General features: G+C 35.9%; 1 protein-coding gene across 2 annotated transcripts in view; it reads right to left on the reverse strand.

The window, feature by feature from the left end:
- UHRF2 (ubiquitin like with PHD and ring finger domains 2) overlaps window positions 1-23,774 on the reverse strand; it is an 82,720-nt gene that overhangs the window by 4,099 nt on the left and 54,847 nt on the right. The window contains exons 6-14 of one of the 2 annotated variants that reach the window (XM_066569864.1): window positions 21,176-21,362; window positions 18,171-18,294; window positions 17,634-17,741; window positions 14,136-14,240; window positions 6,250-6,356; window positions 4,086-4,248; window positions 3,330-3,467; window positions 2,415-2,538; window positions 239-399 (exon numbers count right to left, since the gene is read on the reverse strand). In XM_066569864.1, the coding sequence (XP_066425961.1) occupies window positions 239-399; window positions 2,415-2,538; window positions 3,330-3,467; window positions 4,086-4,248; window positions 6,250-6,356; window positions 14,136-14,240; window positions 17,634-17,741; window positions 18,171-18,294; window positions 21,176-21,362 (1,217 nt within the window). Of the gene's footprint in view, window positions 1-238; window positions 403-2,414; window positions 2,539-3,329; window positions 3,468-4,085; window positions 4,249-6,249; window positions 6,357-14,135; window positions 14,241-17,633; window positions 17,742-18,170; window positions 18,295-21,175; window positions 21,363-23,774 lie in introns of both variants that reach the window. The other variant, XM_066569863.1, reaches the window with a different exon arrangement.

Raw genomic sequence — 23,774 nt, forward strand, 5'->3', positions numbered from 1 at the left:
TTCAGGATGGTTCTTAAGCAAGAAAGGTTTCTATTGCTGAGGCATTAGCCCATCTCTCAAGAGCAAATTGCACAAACTAGATATTTTCTTGAAACAGAAGTCTTACAAATAAAACTGATGCTAGACAGTCTATATTTAGCAAAAGTTCAACAAACAAAGGAAGTTTTAAGAGGGACTCAAGATTTCTCCTAACAATATAAAGAAAATGCAAAGAATAAAAATTACGCATGCAACATACTGGTCCTTCCTTAAGAGAAGCAAGTACTTCATCCCACAGCTTCTGGTTCATGCAGTCTTCTCTGATCAGCCACTGCTGCTCTTGGGTCAGCTGGAAAGCTTCTCCTTTCCCTCCATCTCCCATCCTCATGGCTTTGGGTGTATTTGTAGGCTCCTCTGTACCTGCTTAAGATGGTGACCATCAGACCCAGTAACAGCAGTGTTAGTCTGAACTAATAGAAGGGAAAGACAAAACTATTTCTAGAAGGAAAAATGGATTAATATGGATTACATGCAAGAAATGCAGCAAGCAAATTCCTACTCCAACTCATACTATACATCATTGTTTTGGATTGCAGCAAAGAGTTGCACAGAAGAATTTTCATTTTTTTTTTGCAGAGCTTGAGAGCAAAAAACACAGTAGGAGCAGTAAAAAGGATTAGGAGCCCTACACTACCACTTGATTAAAGACCATGTGCTTATGAATTTCCATAAGTATTCCAAACTGCATGGTGGGTTTAGTGTAGGCCAAATGCCAGTGCACCCACTAGAATATACTTATTTATTTTTTGCTGTGAGACGGGATTAGGAGGAAGGCAAATTAGGCTCAAAACTTGAAAAGGGTATGAAGAAAAGTTTATTAACAGTAACTAAAAGAAAGAATCATAAGAATTAGAATAAAACCTTTAGAACACTTCTTCTCTCCCTACAACTTTTTTCTTACTCACAACGTACAGAAATAATTCAGTCAGTTATTCTAGAAGACTCTTTTTTGTCTACTTTGGGAGAGGAGCTCTTCTTGTTAATTTATGGAGACTTCTTTATAAGAAAACTCTTCTCTTCTGGTTTTTAATTTTTACAAATAGCAGTTGCCTGGAAAATCTGTAATCATGAAGCCCCTCCCATTTTTACAGCTTTTCCCAAAACTGTGTTTATGGGCAATGTTAATTTATGGGGTATTATTTTAAAGATGAGCTGTTTAAGAGCAAAGGTTTTCTTTATCTGTGTTTGAAATTATCTTAATTCCTGGGAACAGAGGTCTTCTTCTTCTCTCCCTGGGAGCACAGGGTCATTATTGCTCTTCTCTTTCTTTTTGTTTAAACTTCTCATGGGACTACAGCTATTTAAACATCTGCTTACTTTAGCATGGAGGCTTTTGTTAGGTATCTACAATTTGAACAATTCATCTCCTCATATTTTTGGATGGGTTATAGGGAAAAAAGAGTCTAATGCATCAATTATATCTTCTTCATAGCCTTATAAGACGATTTTAGCCTAGAATTAAGGCACCTATTTAAATCCCTCCCATCGGGGACTTGACTTCTTTTTACTGACTTTCATGTTTCATGTTGTTCTCTCTTCAATCTTTCCTTTTCTTTCACTCGAGAGAGAGAGAGAATTGATGTTTGTAGGTTTTATTTGCGTACACAAACCGGCGCCCAGGGCCTGCAGATTGTTATGTGATTTCTGCTGGGCGGTGCTAGAGTTGTTTGTGGTAGAGGCTTTCTTCAGCGGCCGTACTTGCTGGGGGAGCCGCTAGGATTTTAGCAGCTAGCTGGGGGCCGATGGCTTCCCCTCCTCCCGCCTGGTGGTTGTGGACGAACTTAATTGGTAGTAGAATCTGGGCCGGACCGGCGTGGCCCAGAGCCGCTTTCGGGGCCCGGGCTGGCGGGGGCAGGGCTCAGTAGCGGCAAGAGGCCGACAGCCGCAGCAGCGGCCCGGCCCCGCGGCCTCCCCTCCCCGTGCCTGGCGGCTGACCGGGCCCGGGGGCGCCCCGGGAAGGGCTCCCCTGCCCCCCGGCTGGGGCCGCCCTGCCCGGCCCGGCCTGGCCCGGCCCGGCCCGGCCCGGCCTGGCCGAGACAGGGCCGGACTGGCTGTGTTACTTGTTTGCCGGAAGGGAAAGAGACCCTCCGGGCTTTTTCGTCTTGTTCTAACATGTGTCTTCACAGCGGCGTGTACAGTTTTCTTAGTGGTTCAACAGATTGTTAATTTTCACAGCTAATTACTGATTGGTCTTTTTTTGTCAGAGACGGAGAAAACTGCTAGCAGCTTCTCTCAGAAAGTCCCTTCCGTGAGTGCCTCCAATATAAAACCACTACAAACTGCTTCACACTTCCACGAAGATTTCATGGCTTAGTTCATAGCAATTGTAACGTGACAGACTTTGCTGACAAATGCTAAAGAAGTAAAAAAAATACCATCATCAATTGTCCTTTTCTGGTTTCCATTACTTTGGCTGCTTGGCTCCTGTTTCACAGTTTGCTTTTTAACCTTATCTTTCTTCTCCTTACTAGCCATGGCTTCCAAATAACCTTCTGGATACTAAAATTAAAAAGCACATATTTAAAACAAAAATCACAGACATACAGAATAACCAAATACCCAAAAGAATAACTTCTAACAGAGTTTAGATCCCTATGACTACATAGTAAAATAATTACACAATAATTTTAAAATCCTATATGATAGAGAAAACATTTAAATTAGTACCTATCATTAAGAAAGCACAGTCAAGTCAAAGAACGTAATCCTCAGCTGTATTAAACAGAATATCTGTACCTGTGTGTTTACAAACTATATAAACTGGGGAGATGATGGTATGCTGTAAAATGCAATGTATCATTGCATTGCCAAGAATATATATTAATTCTTTCCTTTTTTTCATCTTTCATGGATTCTGCAATGCCAAAATTTTCATGGCTCAGCCTATATCTGTGCTTAAAATGCACTATTTATACAAACTACTCAGTAACATGACAAAAATACTTAAAAATGCACCCTTTTTTTTGGTTTCTCAGACAGACTAGTCATCTGTAGAAAAATTTGTTCCTGCCTAAGCATCACAAAACTGGACACAAATTCTGATTTTCCAATCCATATAGACAAACCAATTTACTGCTAGGGGAGAAAGCTTCATTTGCAGTTCCATCTGCTGTGTCACTATTACAGGATTCTGTCAGTTTCCTTATAATCAATCTGTACTGGTTTTTAGTATCAAAAGCTGCCACAGTGAAGTAAAAGAAAAAAAGGAGCTTTAATTTAACTGATTTCTTTCTCAGGATTTTGTTTACTAGAACTAAGAATAAAAACAACTGTTGAGTCCTGATGCAAACCTGTACACTTAGACCAAGCTTTTTTGACCGCTCCATTCCTTCTGAAGTCCAAGGTGCAGGCTCAACATCATCTCTCCTCAGAAGATAGCGCCAAACTAAAAATCCACATTTTCCAATTTCTGGCCAGTATTTCACCACCTAAAGAACAGTACAAAATTACTGATATTATTTTTATCACAAGTCAAACACATGCACATTGTCATACTTTAATTGTTCAAGAAGAAATGACAAGACTGATTTATATATTATTATTATTATTATTATTATTATTATTATTATTATTATTATTATTATTATTATTATTATTATTATTATTATTATTATTATTATATACAAAAGTTCTTTCCTCAGCTGTGAAATTTTTGTATTTCTTATAAATACAGTAGTCTTAAAAGGCACACTCCTTTGTTTCAGAAACTAAGAAGTCTTTAAATAAACAAAAGGCTAGGATACAGCTGGAAGGACTGAAGAAATAATGAAATTATCCGATTTCAGGGATGAATTTAACTCAATAAGTACACACAAAGCAATTTACATATTCAATCTTAGGCATCCTATTACAGATTATGTTCTATTATCACCGTTTTGAGTAATTTCATTTTGTTTCACTTTGCAGAGCAAACTAAAGCTAAAAAGCTCTAGTGAAGAAAAAAGGAACTGTTTCTTTCAAGTAATAATGAAAATTTTTCAGACTAACACATATGAGGCTTTTAAAAACAGATTACAAGAAATTTTATGTTGTAGAGATCAGAGTACCTTGTAAATGCCATCATATCTGTTGCCTTCCTCTGGGGCATATTTGCTGATCCGCCGTCCTTTTGAACTGCGTACCACCCTAACTGGCTTACCAGCTCTCCAATTCTTTGACTCTGCTCCATTTTTGTCATCCAGTGGGGCATCACAGTTAAGGGCCAGTGCCCTAGAAAGACATTTAAATTCTTCATAAGCTAGATTGCTTCACCCAGCAGAGTTTTGAGAGTTAACATAATTAAGTCATATGTGTTTCCCTTGTCTAATTTTGCTTTATCAAGCAGCACAGACCTTTCAGTATGTTGTTTAGCAGAATTGATGAAAAAAAAATGAGATCCACACTGAAATGAATGGCAAGAAAAAAAGATGGGAACACTAAATATGTTGTCTAGGTTCCAGTGAAAACTCATGTGAAATTGCTAGAAAACAAACCAATCCTTTCAGACTTAGTATTCTTAATTTTTAAAATTAATCCCTTCCTAAATAGAATTGATGAAATTAAAATTATAATAAAAGGCAAGCTTTCTTTTTCTGCTATTCCTGATCAACAGATTTTAAGGCTCTTTAACTGTGTACACAAAAGTAATGAATATGATGAAAAACATATGGAGCAAAAAGTACATAATAACCGTTCAAAAAAGCTCTAAATACCATACCTCTCTCACATGATACATAAAATACCTCAGAGAAGAACTAAGAATCATAGTAGCCAATTAGACCTTTAATTAGCTTTAATTAAAAGCTTTAATTTACCCATAGAGACCCTTTTCTAGAAACCTGGAGCAAGAGAGTATGACCAAGCTGCTATAAGAAACAGTATTTCTACTACCACAGCCTGACTTGAAGGGATTGAAAACCCTTCAAAACATGTGTGTCAGCCACAACACAAATGATGGATCTCAAAACAGAAGAAATAATATGGGTTATAAACAGACATGGTGCAAGTATGGAACCCACATTGTAGAGAACAGTAAGAGACAGGGACACTATGCCAACATTAAAAATTTTTTCCATATAAAAACAAAACTTGTAAAACTATCTGGACAAGCAAAACCCATACAGATTCAACTACATAGAATCATCATAATCTTCTGTATCAACGTGCTTAAAAACTTGTATCAAGCTTAGAAAATGAGAGCAGCACATTGTTACTCCATATGCACTAGTGCCTTCATAGCTAAGTAGTTTTGCCTGTGGAATTTTCATTTCCTAAGAGGAGAGAGATACTGACATTAAAGGGTCCAGCTTTAATTCTGTGTCCCAAAACAACTTTGTTCTATTCACTAAATATGCTTGTAAAGCTATTGCTTAAACCTACTTCCATCTTTCTTCCCTCCTTGATCTTGTTCATTTTCACATCACGTGTCCCCTCCTCCCCCCTTTCTCAAGGGAGCCAAGTCAGGCTTTTCCTCTTTCTTCTCTAGACAGCTTGAAAAAAATCCCTCTCCAGCCTGTCTGAGAGCAGCAGAACATATCTAAATGCGGCCCTGGCAAACAAAAGTTCTCAGTGACTCTCAGCATCTCACAGGCGTTCAGAGGTCTGTTGTGTAACAGATTATGCTCTTAGAAACAGAAAAGGATGGAGTACTCTTTGTTCAGGCCAGCTTTTGGAGGATGGAAAAACACTTCAGGCAGATGTCTAATTCTTCCTCTGGATATATGTTCTCTTTCAAGTACCTGTTTTGATAAAGCTGCACCCTAATTCCTTGCTTTTTATAAAAAAATATGATGAAAGAAAGGGCTAGCAAAATAGAAAATATTTCTTTTATCATGGGAAAAGGAACATGCTTTCTTTCTCCTTAAATTTATATCTGATTTACCCACAAGAGAAGAAACTTTAAAAAAAAACATCCAGAATTAGGAAACTTCTGCTCAGGAGTTTTGACTAACTTCTTGTTTAATTAAAACAGAGTCCTCTCAGTGTGACTATAGAACAATTTCAACCAGAGGCATGACTGCAAACTGCAAGCAATGTATTTCACTGAGGTGAGTGATTCCTTTAAAGCAACAAATCATAATGCTTGATAAAACACCTCTTAAAAGGCATTGCTGTTTATGACCCAGCATGTACAGAAGAGAAAAAATACAGCAAAATGTTAGTTTTAAATTAAAGCCCTACAACCCAACTCTTTGTATTGGAATACCTTTAAATTTTATTTTCAAAACTTACCTATTCATGTGTGTTAATGTCTGATCAAATGAATGTTCTCCGATTCTTTTATTGCCAGAAAGATCTCTACCTCCACTCCCAGTGTAAGTGAACTCATCTCCTCGATCCTGTGCAAGAAGATTATCCTTTGGTTTAACAGTCTAAAGTAAAGTAACTCAATTAAAAGAAAAAAAAAAAAAGCAACTTCATTTGTTCTATTTACTCAGAGAAAAATTGTAGTCAAGGGCATGAAAGACATGTTTTCAATTTCATTTACAGCAGCTGCACCAGCACAAAAGTCCTGGTCTAGATGTAACCACTTCACCAAAAAATTCTGATTAAAAAAATGCCTGTATTAAAAAATGCTACTTTGGCATTTTTTATAAAGCTATTTTGAGAAAAAAAAAATCTGAGGAACATATTCTACTTGATCTTGAGCTTTCATTGTGTTTACAAGAGTATCATGTTTGTAAAATACAGAATAATTAGCTTGGATGGATCATGGCAGTAACTTCAGCTTGTGCAAGGAGCTCAGGGCTAGTATGTACATAGAGTGCTGCCTTATGTACAAAGCAGGTTCTTTAATGAAATAGTAATCCCAGCTCTTCTGACTCAGTAAGAGTTTAAAATAATTTAGATTCATATTTTGTAAGCTAAAATAATTCTGGACTATAGTTCTGATATAGAATTTTCATGAAATTGAAGGAAGGTTGATAAAATCTTTTACCATGAGCTATGAAAACTGCCAGAATCTAAATACTCTCAAGAAAAGGCTGTATTTCTATTTTCTGTACAAAGTTTGTCGCAGAATTTCATATTACTCCTGAGAAATGAATGTATTTCCAGAAATACATAAATATACAGACTACATATATAATTAATATGTTATTTCTTTGGAGATGTATATTTGGTATAAAGCATATAGCAATTTAATACAAAAAACAATGTTTAAATGTATTTTAATATCAAAATTCTGAACATCTATGCAGTAATAAAATTCAGTCAATTTCTTACCACTATTAAAAGTCTGACATTATTTAGGATCCAGTGCAAGACTGTTACACATATTTCATGACTGACAACAGCAGAAAAAGAGAAGGTTAGAAAGAGAAACACTGGTTGAACAAGGCCATAGATAAATTATAGAAATTAGGTTCATTTTATTTTGTGTAGGGAAAACCTAGCAGAAATTCAGCTGCAGTTATCTGTACATAATAAAATACAAGTGCTATGAAGTTAAAAGTATACTCAAAACCTAGCAAAGTCATGTATAAATTCTGGTATATGCTTTCTTAAAACAGGCTACTTAGTCTACTGAATAAATCTTTAAAACCAACAGAAACAGAATGTAGTTCTATTAAAGACAGTATATGAGACAACTTTAAAAGACCAACCAGACAAGAACCATTTCCTAAGAAAGGATGTAAAATAAATTGTATAAAATAAAATATCACAGGATTGGAATTAATCACAGAGTATGTTTCATTTTTCTGTGATTGTCAAGGCAAACACAACGCATGAATCACACAAGGATGATCCTGATAATAATATAAAAAAGGATGGATTTGGTTCATGTATCACAATCATTCAAGCAAATTGTATTTTGACAATGAATAAGAAGCCTGTGACAAGTTCAGAAAAATGGGAAAACATATCTTGGAATGTCATGAATCCAGCATGGCCTGGGTTTTGTAACAACGAAAGAAACATGGACATTTTCAATCTTCATGATGTGGCAGGGTGGGAGGACTGTTAAGGCAGTTTTTGATATACAAGCAGAACTAAACAAACCAGAAGGTGATTTCTTTTCCCTCTACTTAAAACATAATTTTGAGATAAATACTGATATAACATATATATAAGCATGCAGAAAAAATATATGAAAGACAGAAACAGTTCATATGAAAGCAAGATGGGGAAAATTATTTATAAAACAGGACAGGTTCCTGACAAACTTTTGTTTATCAACTACTAGGTTGTTGATAAATCTTCATGAGAAGAAAGTATGGAATAGACTTATTTTTTGGTGTAACAGAAAAACATAAATCAAGGAAAAATTGCTAGAGATTTTAGCCAAAAAAACTTCAAGAGACAATGCAGAAATGCAGCAGTATTCCTACTTGCACATACTTCTATGGAAAATGGGTTAAATGTAAATGGCCTAAACCCAACAAACTTCCAGCACCTTCAAAGAAAGGCTAAGCGGTTCTCTAGCGGTAGTCTAACCACAGGCAAACTGAAAACACTGTGCTTGAAGAGATACTATGGATAGAAGGTCTATGCATACATGCTCACCTCCTGAGCATATCCCACACTTCATGGGTTACATTTTCTTCTCCATAGGAAGGAAAATGCAGGAACAATTATGTAGCATAAATGTTACAGGTCAAGGTACAAGGATCTTTCAACATCCTCCAATGTAAGGAAGAGTCACTGCTGCCTTATGTATTATTGTCTAGCTAAACTATACTCCTTTTTTTCCTTTTTTTATCAGATATATTAGGAAAAAAAACAAACAAAAAAGGATTTCAGGCAATAAAGACAGTTTCTAGAATTGAAGGAAAATGTCAGAGATCTTGCCATTGATCTGGGCTGGATGAAGAAAAATTGGAGGACATTTGAACCACTGATATAGCAGCAACTCTCAAACAAGAGAGGAAGAAAGCTCAGAAGAACTCATAAGTGCTTGCAGAGAATGAAAATCAAAAATGGCAAAAGTAAGTGATGCACAGACCCAGTGTCTAAAGTGTGGATTAAATGTGGATATGAATGTGCCTATGACAAGCAGGAGTGAAATAGGGACACTGGTACTCCAGAGACATACTTCGACACCTACAGTACCTACTTTCATTTGGCTTATGGTGTTTTACTTTTAAAGTGAAGTATTACAGGAATATTCACAGCTTTTTATTTGGGACTATTAGAGAGTAATGACTCATCAAAACAATCTCTCAACAGCTTTGAGTTCTATCTATAGATAATACAGCATCTCCCAATCACCTACAACAACTTTTAACTAAGAGCCAGTAAGAGATTGGTAAAGCTATTTTTGTCTGAAGAGGATCAAAAAGCAGAACTGAAGACAATGGGTCAACAGTTAAAGAAAATGTATGGCAAAAGGAGTTATTTATGTCTATATGTTCTCATTGAACAAAAAAATAGCTGTCAAAAAGCCCATCAAAACAGTCTTATCTTTTCCCTTCCCTTCTTCCTACATTCTTCCCATTTTCTTACATTAAAATACATAATTCTGCCACCTCTCTTCTGTTTTCCACAGCTTAATTCCACTTCCTTGCACCAAAACTGTCTTTCAACAGCTATTAAGTACTTTGTTACTGTGTCTTCTCTTAATACCTCCTGTATGTCCCTTTTTCTTATGTTGTGTCCATAAAGTTATTTCTTAACCGTCCTGTTTGTAAAGTTTGATGACATTATAGAGCAACTGAACTTCAGCCACAGTAGCACTGACCCAGCATCTCATACTGAGGCACGTGAGTGGAAGACAAGCCTGAAGCTCTAGTACTACAAGCCAGTCAGCCTCAGACAGCCAGTACAAGCAATCAGTCTGTTCTATTAAATCATACTCCACTGTTCAACATTGTTATATAATCAGTTGTAAGTCTAACAGATAAATAATGTAGAATGAAGAAAGTAAGATTTTGAATTCCATTGAATCATTTGACCTTATTACTTCTGTGGATTACTTTTATGCACCATCTGACAGGGACATTAGCTACTTAAAGTTACTAGAATATTAACTATCTCAAGAGAGCTTTCAATTATTTTCTCTCTCCATTAACATCTCTGTTAAATCTGAGCTTTTATGCTCAGATTTCAAAGTTTAGTTCTAACAGATAATGCAAAAATTGTATTTATCAGTAATAGGCTATTACAAACACAATCAGATTTTCTAGATGAGTTCCAACCTTCAGTTTGAACAACAAAAAATGTTTATTGGCTTTCTTGGCACAAGAAATTCCCAAATATCATCAATTCATCCATTCCTTATCAGTTTGACCTCAGTAAAGTATAATGAATAAAAGGTGAGTTTGATTATATGATAAAGTAAAATAAAAGTGCACTAAGCCTCTTTAAATGAGGTTTTTAAATCCAAGTCAATTATTAACTATCAAGCAATTACATTTGAGAGCATTTTCTTTCCCTAGTAGTAGGGATATCTGAAACTGAATCATGTCATCATTCATCTTCATTAAACTCTATATCCATAAAGTGCTGACAGAATTGGCCTATGTGCCCATTTTGTGATTTATTTTTGGTAATTTCATGGTTTAACACTGCAGTAAAAGGTGCCAATTGAAAAGGAAGGGCTAAAGTACAAATTTCATTTGTAAATCAATAAGAATCCCCTGCATTAAGTGCAGAGCCTGAATACATCATAATTGCTCTTGCTGAGTCTTTCCCACAATTGCCCCTGATAGCAAGAACCTGGCAGTTTCACAGCACATTCCACCACAAAGAAAACATTTCACCATTTTCGTGTTCACTAAATGTCTGAACAGAAAGAAAGACAGCTTCAAAGCAGGAAACAGCAGAAGGTGGCTAACTGATGATGGAAGTAGGGCAACATTTTAAAATATCAAAGTCTGAGTTAACTACTGTATGTAAATTCCTTTCTGAGGTTTTTCTTACTCCTTTCCATGCAGTGTCCAAAAATGGTGGATTACCAGGCTTTTATACTGAACATTAATATGTAAACAATTCAGGCTTCCAAGTGTGGATTCGTTATCTTTTGTTCCACTAAAACTCCGTTCTGACTCAGAACCAGGTTCGCCAAAGACAGTCTTTTCAGGTCAAAGACACTTTCCTGTAGAGGGAGTTTACTTAGGAGATATAACAGCTTTTAGAGACAGAATTTTTAAATTACAGTTATGTTTGGCTATCAGCTGGAGATCCAAAATCCATTTGTTTTTTGAGAGAAAAAAATCCTGCAATCTGTATGACTAATTTAATTAGCCTACTATAATTCTAGTTAAAGCAACACATTTAAAATCTAAAAGACATGCATTTCATATTAGACATTCATTTCATTAAGTGGATTATGAATGGTACATTCCAGGCAGTGAATGGGTTTGGTATAAAATATCAACAAACCTAAACAATGAGTATATTGCCTGGGGTCCCTTTTGAGTCATTACAGTCATTATCTTCTGTAATGCTGCTCACGTCAGGTATTATTCTCCAAGAGATCCTGAATCTCAGTTCAGAGATCTCCCATATGATCCTATGCAAAACAACACTTAGAGAACAATTTTTGTTTGGATTAAACTAGAGCACACCACACAATTAATTTACCATCTTTACAACACTACCTCAACCCAGCAGAAATATGAATCTTGAGACTTTTGACAATAAAAAGCAGTTTCAACTTGATACATAAAAACAATGACACAAAATAAGAGGGCAAGTTTTCAAAACAAAAGTTAACCTTCTTCAGTTGCTTGATCTGATGAACAGACAAATCAGAATACATTGATCATGAACACTGTGATTGCACAATCAGTGCAAATTTCCAGTATCTAGTGTGTAAATGTTAATCTGTTCTTAGAGTATAAATTACTGAACGACTTCTCAATTTCTTCAGGTAGTGCTCCAATTATGATTACTATCAAAGGAATACTATCAAAGAGATTAGCAACATTAACATATTCAAAATAATAGCTAACTATAAGTAAGCCATGTAACTTGTCACTAGAATTCAAAGTTACCCATTTTCAGGAGAGAGATTAATGTGCAAATATTTTATGTGCATGTAGTTAGGAATGAAGATAAAATGTCATGTACAAAACAATTTCACCCAATGCTCATTTTATAAGCTATGACTATACCTGTTCTCAATCTTGAGGGTAGATCTGACAGAACTAAAAAAACTTGTTATTAATGAGCACTCCAATACATCCAGAACATCCGAACTTCAATAAACTGGAAAAAATTCTGGGTCTCTAGGATTATAAGTTTCTACAGGCATGGCATATAAATGTCGTGATCTGAAAGCTAGACAATTAACTCAGTTTCCTGCAATATATATTGTAATTACTTTACCCCAGAGTGGCTTTGCTGATTTAAAGCAATAGGAAGTGCATTAAGATGGCACACATTATCAGTGTGCCTAAATACTACATAAAGTTTATGAACAGTGTAATACACCTCCAAAATGAATTTATTTCTCAATTTTATAAAAGTTTACACACAAGCATCTTTGTTGCACGACTGAAATTCAATTAAGAGTCACCTCTCTTTTTTGGTACTCATACAATAAAATGAATAGATGTGAGCAGAGGTTTTTGTGTGTATATTTTATTTCAAATAAATAAATCTCAAATTTCACATCTCAAATTAATTAGATACTGTACTTAGGACACTTTTAATTCCAGGACTTAATTCTTCTGTGCATGTTCTTACAGGAGTTTAATCTCAGCCTTTTTCAAAAAAAACAGGGAAAATGAAAGTAATTGGAAGACAAATCTGCCACACGAAAGAAGAAAAACTAACCTCAATAATGTAACTGAAAAAAACCCCCTTGTATTATTAGTTTAGAAAAGAGAAAAAAAGTGGTTTTAGAGTATTGTCTGCAACCTTTCTCTTCTACTATGCCTTTTCAAAAGTATTTATGTCTTTCAGACTATGACATTGCTTAGGTGTCTACAAAACCACATAGTCACAACACCATTTAGATGAATTGAAAAGGCATGCAAAGGATCCAATTAAATTTACCAAATATTTTGAATTCAATAATTACCACCTCAGAAATAAAGGGACATCAGTATCACCAAAAAGAATATAAAGAGGAGTCTGCAGCATCCCAGCATAGCAGATACAACTCCTGTGAAACAGCGTTCTGAGGGTCTGAGAGCCTGGGCTGGTATAGACACTAAGGACACCATATCCAAACTCCAAGTACCTCCTTATGCCACTTGTTCAAATAGAGACACACATTCCTTCAGAAAGCAATACTCTGCAGCAGCAGCAGCAGCAGCAGCACCTCATAGATGCTGTTGGCATAGAATATACTATGTTCTGATGCTATTTCATTCATATGCTTTTTTTTTTCTTCAGTGCCCTTTTCTTTGTGGTTGACAGCTATGGGCATTTAAAAAAAAAACAGGTTGCTTACTGCATTATCCTTCACCTCATCCAAGATTCAAAATTCCACCTGATGGATTGGAACTGCAGGAAGGGAGGTACCTTGTGTAAATATTATTTAATTGAAAAAACTGTAATCTCTTCATAAATAAATGTTGGACAGCACCACAAGATGAAAATTGAAAGCATTTACTCTTCTATTTAGCAGCATAACTGCTTTTGTTGCTCTACTTAAATGTTAACACCAAAGTAGAATTTTTTCCCAGCACCTTTATGGATCAAGATTCTGAGAAAGAATCTGAAGAAGCTAAGAAGTTCTGAAAGTGCTTATTAGCAGGAGCCAAGAAACTTCAGAACTTCATAGTATCAATTAACACATATCTTTTAGTCTTGCTTCATTAAATTAAATTTATCACATAATTAGAAATACTGTTTAGAATGTAATTAAATTGTGACAAAAGCAGAACATATATTATTTGCACACAATTGCACTATCAGATTTTATATCACACTCAATTCAGACTCCAAAAGTATACTGAAATGTAGCTACCTACCCTAAATAATGTCAAATCCATTAACTGACATTTTGCTTTAATGTAGATCTGAGCATAAGCATTCTTTAAGATTTGGTAAGAATTTTCTCTCCAAAACACTAAGAACTACTTAATTTATCAGGGGTAGATATTTTTTTCCACAGTCATATCTGCCTAAACATTAGTTTTAGATTAAACACCAAATACAACTCTATATGTACAGACATTTGATGCATTAGAACAGCAAGACCATTGCTTGCATGAATGACATACCACTTCATCTTCAAATCCCCCAGCTAGTACGAGTGAATAAGCTCCGTCATTACTGCGTCCATGGATTCCACCAACGTGGGGCCTGTGAACACCTGCTTCACTCACCTGGAAACAGAAAAAAAGCCAGTTTATAGCAATTTTTTTAAAAGACCCAGCCACCTACAACCACTTTCAACAATCAATTTTCTGCTCAAAATATTGTACAGACGTTTTTGTGTCAACAGTTAATGCAAGACTGCTATTAAATGTGAGAATTCCACTGTTTCTTCAGGAAGAAAAGCTAAAAGTAAGAGCACCCAGAAAACCAGCAGACAATGTAGGACAATGGTGACACTGGAAGAGGTAATGGACTCTTTCTTCTTTGGGGAAAATCTCCAAGATTTTTTCCATAAGCACTACATAAGACTGTACTCAGTGGTACACTCCACTTGCACAGTCATTTAGAACAGTTCAAAGGAGAAGGAGATTTACCAGTTTGGAAGCATTTTACAATTTTTAACCTAGGAAGATCCCAGTGCAAAGATCATTTTGTCAGGGACTTGTAAGGTAACACAATGAAAATGTAACCAGTGGAGAGGAATATTATCAGTCTGCCCAAGAAAACGGAAGAAGCCATTGCAACACCAATGGATCATAGACTAGTTCTCCAACCAGGATAACTCTATGGTAATAAAGGTTCAAGTTATCTGAAGCTTGACCACCTGAAAGCTGCAGCTGTAGCCTAATCTGGCAACATCATTAGAGTCTGCTGGAGCATCTCTCCCACAAAAATTTATTCAATAATGGTTTCAAACTACTGATTAATAGAAAAGCCCCACAAACAACCTTTACAAATAAAATGAGATTATATATTAAATTATGCATTTTCTTAGTATGTTCTGATAAAAATAGTGTTGGTAGAATGAAGGCTTCCAGCATAAAACCAATCACACTACTTTCTACCTTCATATCTTCTTCCAGACCTTGATTTTTCATCTTTTTCTTGTTCTGCTTCTTGCACTCCTGATCTCCTTTTCCCAACCTACAGTTCTAAGCAACTTTCATGGGAGTCTATATTTTTCTGTTATAGTCTTGAAATTTCGTAACACAATACATCAAAGATCCAGTTAGTCAAAAGTGCACTTTTAAACATCAGATAAGAGCTGTTCACAGTATGAAGACCATGCAAAGACACAATAATACTTCCTTGCACAATACTTCCTGGTTACTTTTCATAATAATGTACTTTATTTTCCTGACTCTTCATTTCATGATAATTTCGTATTTGATTTATTTTTCTGATCAGTATTAAAATGACATATTTTTCAAATTTAGCTATTAGAATATCTCTTTGCTAAATAACAAGAAGTATAAGTAGCTGAAAGCCAATTACAAATTACACACTTAGAACTCTTCTCTGGCCCATGTTTGCTATCCACAACTTAGCACTCTCACTTAACTTTATCAGCTCTTTGCCAATTTTTCCAGACCATTTATGAGTATGCTGGATAAAAAGTCCCCATTACTGTGTTCCTCTTTCCTGTTGTATCAAGCATTCTTTAATTCATTCCTCCCTCCCTTCTTTTCATTTTCAGGTTTCATCAATTAAATTTAGGTTTCTGGTAGGTGTTTCCAGACCATTTATGAGTATGCTGGATAAAAAGTCCCCATTACTGTGTTCCTCTTTCCTGTTGTATCAAGCATTCTTTAATTCATTCCTCCCTCCCTTCTTTTCATTTTCAGGTTTCATCAATTAAATTTAGGTTTCTGGTAGGTGATTAACCCCAAGGATGAACACTGATAAATAATTCATGCCAAAAATGCTCTTCAGATGCTCTCTCCAGAAGTAATGTTTAGTCAATTTCCTTCTAGGGAAAAAGAGAGTTTGTGTAATAAAAAAACTATGCAAATCAGAAATAAAGAAGTCTTTAAATTTTCATACAGTCACTAAATTCTCACAGATTTGCTGAGACAATCTCATTTTGTCATTAAAAAAAATAGTTCATATAAGAAACAAAAGTGTAATTTAACTTTTTACATAGAAAGAATTTCAATTTTTTTTTAATGACAAGGTGTTTAATTTGGACTCAAAATAAACTAATTATGCATAAATGGTAATTGTCTTTTGATGTTTAGTATATATATATATATATATATATGCACACATATATACACATATATATACTATATATAAATGAAATATTTTTGATGGATTTTCTGATGAAAGCAGCACTCTAATTCTGTTGGTTTTTCCTACCAGTACTAGAAATACTTGAAAAGCATTAGCTTTTGTCTTACCAACAGAATTCATAACAAAAAGGTAAACTAGTAATTCCAATTACTATTGAAGCAGTGAAAATAAAAATTGATTTTGCTACTTTGAGTTTACCCAAGTGATTTTAGAAAGCTCTCTTACTTATTAGACTTTACATAATCTGGCACCCAACAAAAAGAAAGCAAGTGATGAAAAGTTCATGACACAAATCAGAAGAGGTACTTGATTTTTGGCTTGCCCCTCCTCAAGCAGTTTAAAACCCCTTGGTTTTATTCTTCCAAATATGACAGAAAACATTCAGTTCCAATCATTTACACATGCAAGAGACAAAGAACTAACTGATTTAGAAAACAAAGAAGTATGTAGTTTCATGACTAGAAACAACAATGAAAAAATGAAAGATAACCCAAAAATCATTTCAGTTGGATCAGACTGGAGCAAAAGGGAGGAAGTTTGTAGCTTGCTGGACACTACAAAACCAGAAAAAAAAAATCAGTACTGGCACAAAATGCAGCTGTACCATCCTCCACCATCCTCCCTGCTTTGTTTTTTCCTGCCTCGTTGAGTATCAGCACTGTGCTAACATAACCAAAATGTGAAATTGACTGGGATAATTAGCCCCCAGTCTACTCCAGATAGGATTATTTTTCTGCCAGTTTTTTATAAACCTAGTTCACCACAGAGCCTAAGGAATATTTGAAACAGAAAATGAGACAGTTGAAAAAAACACCAAAAGCTGAATATATAGTGAATTTCAGTAGCACTACAGACTTGCACAGGCTTAAGCTGTTCATCAGCCTAAAAGAAGATTTGGACATCCATTACGCATGACCAAAACCAATTTGACCTACAGTCAATTCACAGTGATAACACATAATGTTCTCAAAATCTGCAGTCTACACCCCATTCATGGGATAATCAGTTAATGTGAAGAAAACTCTTCAGAAATTACTTAACTCTATTCATTAAATATCTGACTTAAGATTTTAACATGTGAAATATGTTTATCATAATTCCGACAGACTTTTTACTAAGTTGTATGTAAAAAGTTGTATTAAAAAGTTGTATGATAAAATCAGTATAGTTCAACTTTCAATATTCACTTCCGGTATTGGAATCATAATGTATTTACGTTATTAGTCCTGGTGAAAATGGCAATTGTCAATTGGAATTTATTTTAGTGCCCAACCCATTCATTATTATTCCTACTTCCTTCAACTACAGCTAATACTGAAACAACATACCTGAACTCTGAATTTCCAGGTTGTCCCAACAGGAACACCAGGTATAGGTCCATAATGATTTGAAGGAACAATAGTGCATTCTTTAGTGCGACCAACACAGGCCATTCCCTAAAAATACATCAGACAAAAGTAATCAGACAAATGAATTGCAATATTGAAGAATATTTTTAAATTCAATGCAGAGATCATGAAATCTGTCTATTATAACAAACACGTATTTCAAAATATGTTAACAATTGTTAAAAGGAATGTTAAATAAGTAATATGTGGTTATGGGTTTGGGAGGGGAGTTAGGGGTTTTCTTTTTTTTTTTTTTTTTTTTTTTTTTTGTTGTTGTTGTTGTTGTTTTTACCTCTAGTCACCTTAATAATCCTTCCACTGCTTCAACTGCCAGTAGACAGCAGGCAGGATTTAACATTGTCTTGTTGTTTGTGCAACCCAGTACTGAATTTTGTGTAGTGCATATGTAAGCAAAATTATAGATGTAGCACATACATGAACAATCAGAGTAACAGCTATTTCTAAAACACACTCTACCTTTCCCCAGTCTCTCTGGCTTTCAGTACTGGCAGATGGCATCTTTGCTTTCTTTTTACTCTGTTTGAGCTTTTCTCCAGCCTTTACAACTTCATTAGAATCATTTTTGCAGGAAGGACAATACCTAAAAAAAGGTTTTAGTAAATTCTCAATTAACTTCAGAATAATGGCAATACATTTCTGGTAGCCAAAATAGTGTCTCTTTGGTTATTTTGACTGAATGTTTCAAGCTAGCAAGCATATACCAGGTTTAAGCAGCTGAAGCCTACAGCTTAAAAAATTAACTCAACATGAACAAATACTGTCAACTTTTTAAAAAAAGGGCTTTTCAGTATCTTCAATGTAGAGTGCTAGTTGCAAAACATAGAACTATTTTTTCTCACATGATATATGAGAGGTGCCCATGGCTCCTGTAAATGTCTCTTCATTTAGTCCTCCTTCATTTACATCATGTAAAGGAGAAGATAGCTGAGGTTAAAATATGCTGCTAACCAGTACTCATGGTCTGTTTCTGTCTCCTGCCCAGTCTACTCTTATTTTTGCTGGTTGTGCAAGAAATTTCACTGCAGATTGCTGAATGTCAAACATATATATAATGTATATAGAAACACACAAACACACACTCCCTTCTCTACAACACTGAAGCCATTTGGAATATAATGTTGGGGCTCACTCACACTAACACAAATCCATTCTGGTAGGAAAGCAGAGATATTAGTATACACTAACCACAGCAGAGAGAGAAAAGCAGAACAGTGGTCATTCTGCTGTTTCCAGCAACATTCTTATCCCAGTCCAGGAGTAACAATACAGACATGTCCTTGTTTCTGGCTCCCATAGGCTGGATTTGGTCCATACACAATTAGAAGAGGAAGCCTGATCTACATTAACATTGATAAATTCATTCAGGAAACAAAAACTACTACTACTACTACTACTGCTGGTTTGGATTTATTAAGTTTTTTATGTGGATATGAATAGAAGAATTAATGATTAAGGTCCACAGCAATAGATTTCACTATCTCAATAAAGGTGTTTGACCATGAAAGCAATGAAGTCATGTAGATTAAAAAATAATAATATAAGATGCTGAAGTTATGATACCATTACTTTGACAGGTATTACAACTGCTTAAAGAAAAAGCATGTAAGACCAATTAAAAGAACAAATATGACATAATGCAAATTCACAAAGTGAATTAACCAGGTGAAGTCACGTGGTGAATTCCATGTTTCTTGATAGTATAACAATATTACCTTAATAACTTTTAAACTGAATCTCATAGGGACTATTAAATACTGTTTCACATATAGACTTCACCTCCACAAGATAAACTTATGCTTTCCCAAATTGAATAGAGTTTGCCAGATTTTACGCTCTAAAAACACAAAATGGAAGTATTCCCAATTCTAAAGCAAACTGCTCCTAATTTAAGAATCAGACAATCATGATTCTTTGCTAGTATGCAGGAAGAAGGGAGGGCATAAACTTCTTTGGTAGGAGATGCTGCTCTGCCCGGTGCAAATGTACTTCTACATAATGACAAACATTAAGACAGTACAGGGCTGGTGACACTAAGCATCTCTAAACTAGTTCACATAAGCCAGGTCCACAATTGTACCTCTACCACCCTGTGCCTTCATTCACAGATGCAGCTATCTACTTAGATATATAAATCTTAAGGCTCCTATTCTTAGTTGCACAGTAAACAAAAACAAGCTAAAAAGCTTGACAGCCATTTTCCAATGAATTTTAATTATACGAATTGAACTACTGGAAATTCATAATTTGGAGAATGGACCATGACTAGCTCTGGAGAGGAGAAGGTGTTTGTGATCAAAAGGCTCACCATGATCCAGCCATGGGCACTCACAGCCCAGAAAGCCAACCCTCATCCTGGGCTGCATCCAAATCAGGGTGGGCAGCAGGTCAAGGGAGATGATTCCACCCCTCTACTCTGTCTTGTGAGATCCCACCTGCAGTGCTGCATCCGGCTCTGGGGCACCCAACACAAGAAAGATATGGACCTGTTGCCAAGAGCCCAGAGAAGGGCCACCAAATTGATCAGAGTGCTGGAGCACCTCTGCTATGAAGACAGGCTGAGAGAGCTGGAGCAGTTCAGACTGGAGGAAAGGTTCAGTCACCTTTTACCTAGTTTAGATTTTAGTAAGAAATTCTTTCCTGTGAGGATAGTTGCCCCAGAAAACAGGCAGACCATCAGGCATTATAAATAAACATTATGGAAGCCAATAAGGTGTAAGAGATTGAGTTACTAATTTACAGAGAATGTTAAAACTTCCAAAAGATTTACATAGATTTTTACAAAAAATATAATCACAAGGTTCAAAGAGATTCCATGTAATGGAATAGACATCTTAGACATTTAATGAAGTGTATGGAAAACTTTATTATTAGAATAAAGTTCTATTTATTACTCGTTTATAAAGGATTAACATCTCAAATAAATCATAGGCAGGTGATAAATATGAACAGTGTAAATTGTAGACAGCTAATAAAGACATAAGACTAATTACATAAGAAATGAAGAGTAGCAATGTGGTGGTCCTTCCATAGCATGAAAAATGAATGTAGTAGAGCACAGGGGCAGCAGCAGGGACAGAGGATGAAGGGACAGAGAAGCGTGAGCATAAAAGAATTGCTCAAGCAGTGAAGCTTTTAAAAAATGAAAAGGCAGAGGAACAACAACTGTCAATAAATACAATCAGATCAGGTAATATCCCAGAAGATCATAATGACCATAATGAATAAAATGAACATACCAGTCTTGAAATCTTGTAATGGCCTTAAAGCTTACTACTAATCCATTGTGAAAGATTTAAAAGAATTATCTTAAAGAAAACATAAGTCTTATATTAAGTAGATGGATGGAAACACCTCAGGATTTAAAAACATCTTCAGTATTTTCTTTCATGAGGTGCAAGTATCAAAAAGGTACCATGTATGGAATGTCAATATAGGTAAGTAAATCATCCTTGTATATTTACCAGTCTTCATCTTCTGGTATCTTGCTTAAAGGAGGGTTCAGGCAGTATATATGATAAGCCATATTACATTCATCACACAGGAGTTGCATGTGAGCATCCTGTTTGCCACCACACAAGAAACACGAACAAAACCGGCACTCCTTATCTGGATCAGCCCTACAGTGCTTGCATTCAGGGCCACTTTTTCCTGTCAAAAACAAAGAAATGTCAAATGCCATGTATCTCTGCAAAGTGAATTACTCTATCTAAAGGAATAATTATTTCTGAACATGAACACTGGTCTCTTGAAAATGCTTTTCTTTCTTACAATGAGGTATTTATATAGGCTTAATAAGATTTCTTCTGCTGTATAAACAAGACATAAAAAACATGACTAATCTCCTGCTCCCAAGATGTACCTGCACATTCTCCCTAAAGATGAAGCTTAACTGTCTTTTGAAGCTGTACAGCTTATCAGTTCCTTGTAAATTAGCTTGGATAACATAAGAATAAAAATAAATATTTCTTTCAGGAGTTTATTCTTGAATAGAAATATGAGGTGGATCATCGATGTATCCAGAGGAGTTCTGGATGCTTTAATGTTTTTCCTAAGTATACTGAGAAGGAAATTAATGACTAAAGAATTTGCAGAAATCCAAGTCCCTTTCTACTGAAGAAGAACATGCCCTCCCAAGTGAATAGACTTTACAGAGAAATTGATCCATGCAGTTGTAGGTTATCAGTGTAAATCTCTGTGGAGAGAAACTCCAGACTGAAAGTTTATTAAGAAAGGGGGACTGGAATGCAAAGCATTGTGCTGTATCTGCAGTCTTTCTGGAGGACCTTGAACAGTACTTTTTTCTTCAAGGGCGGAACCAAGTAGACTTAAGAGTGGGAAGAGGATGGAGTTTTGATTAAAAAAGAAGAGTCAGGGGCTGCTGATGAATTAAAAACTGACAGGGGAACACCTGTGAAATGCCTCAAAAGAACTAGAGGTTTTTAATATAAAATGCTTACACAGTTGATAGACCAGCTGAAATGCCTGTACATTAGCATATGTAGCATGGGTGCATCAGAAGAATTGGAAGTGACTGTGCAAATGGAAAGCTATGATCTAATCACAAATGCTGAAATTTGGTGAGACAAATCACATGACTGGAGCATTCCAATTAACAACTACAAACTGTTCAGAAGGGACAGGCAAGGAAAGGGAGGCAGACAATTTTCCCTCTTCTTGGACTTGATTGCACAAACTCATCTTTGAAAAACAGTGATGAACAGGTCAAGAGCTTGTGGTTGAAAATCAGAAGCCAAGCCAATAAATAAAATCTCATGGTTTGTGTTTATTACCCATCACTCAATTGAGGGAAACCCTGTTGATAAAACTTTCCTACTTCACCTGCATGAAGCATCATTCTGGCAGGTTCTGATCCAGCTGCAGGGACTTGTCAGGACAGTCCCTGACATCTGCTGGAAAAGCAGCTTGGCAAGATGGAAGCAGTTCAGGAGACTCCTGGACAGCATCAAGGATAATTTCTTACCCCAGGTGACAGGGAAGTGCTACTGCACCTGCTACTTTCTGACACAGATTAACTAACTGGAGAGGTCAGGATCAGTGGCAGCCCGGGCTCAAGTGGTCATGCCCTGGTGGAATTCATGATCTCGGGGATTTTGGGCCAAAAAAAGGTTAAAGTCACTGCTCTGAATTTTAGAAGCCTGAACTTTTAGTTATTTTAGGAATTAGTGGATGGGACCCTCTGGAAAACTGCACTTAGGGAAAAGGGAGCAGAACAGAACTGTCAGATCTTTAAGGACATTTTTCTTAGAGCCCGAGATCTCTCCATTTCCACCACTGAGCATTCAGGCAGGGAAGGCAGGAGACCAGCATAGCTCAGTAAAGACTTCCTGGACAAAGTGAAATACAAGAAGGAAAAGCACTGGACATGGAATCAAGGACAGGCATCCTGGGAAGAAAAGAGAAGTGCTGTCTGGTTGTGGAGGGACAATTAAGAAATTAGGAAAGCTACGGTATAGCTGGAACTGAATTTGGCAAGGGATACAAAGAATAGTAAAAATGGCTTCTATAGGCACATTGGTGAGAAATGGAAGATTAAAGAAAATATACACACACAACCCCCTCCTCTGCTCTGTACCCCAAAGTGGGACAGAACTAATCACAATTGACATGGAGAAGGTTGAGGTATGCAGCAATTTTGTTTGCCTCAGTTTTCATTAGTAATCACTCTTCCCACATCTGTCAAGTTCCCACAAGACAGGAGCTGGGGAATTGAAGTCACTCCTGGTGTAAGAGCAGATCAGGTTCAAGATCATCTGAGAACCTGAACATAGACAAGACCATGGGACCCAAGGAGATGCATCCCAGGGTCCTGAGAGAATTGTTTAATGTAGTTGTTAAGCCACTCTTCATCATTTATAAAAAAATCACAGCAGTCACATCATATCTGAAAATTCACGGCAGTCAGGGTAAGATCTTAGTGACTGGAGAAAAAGCTATTTCAACCTTTTTAAAAAACAGTAAAAAGCAGGAAAGCTTTTTAAAAAAGCTTTTTTAAAGAACCTTTTTTTTAAAAGCTTCACCCAGGAATTACTAACTAGTCAG

The sequence above is a fragment of the Molothrus aeneus genome, chromosome Z, assembly GCF_037042795.1.
Source record: "Molothrus aeneus isolate 106 chromosome Z, BPBGC_Maene_1.0, whole genome shotgun sequence".
NCBI classification, from domain to species: domain Eukaryota; kingdom Metazoa; phylum Chordata; class Aves; order Passeriformes; family Icteridae; genus Molothrus; species Molothrus aeneus.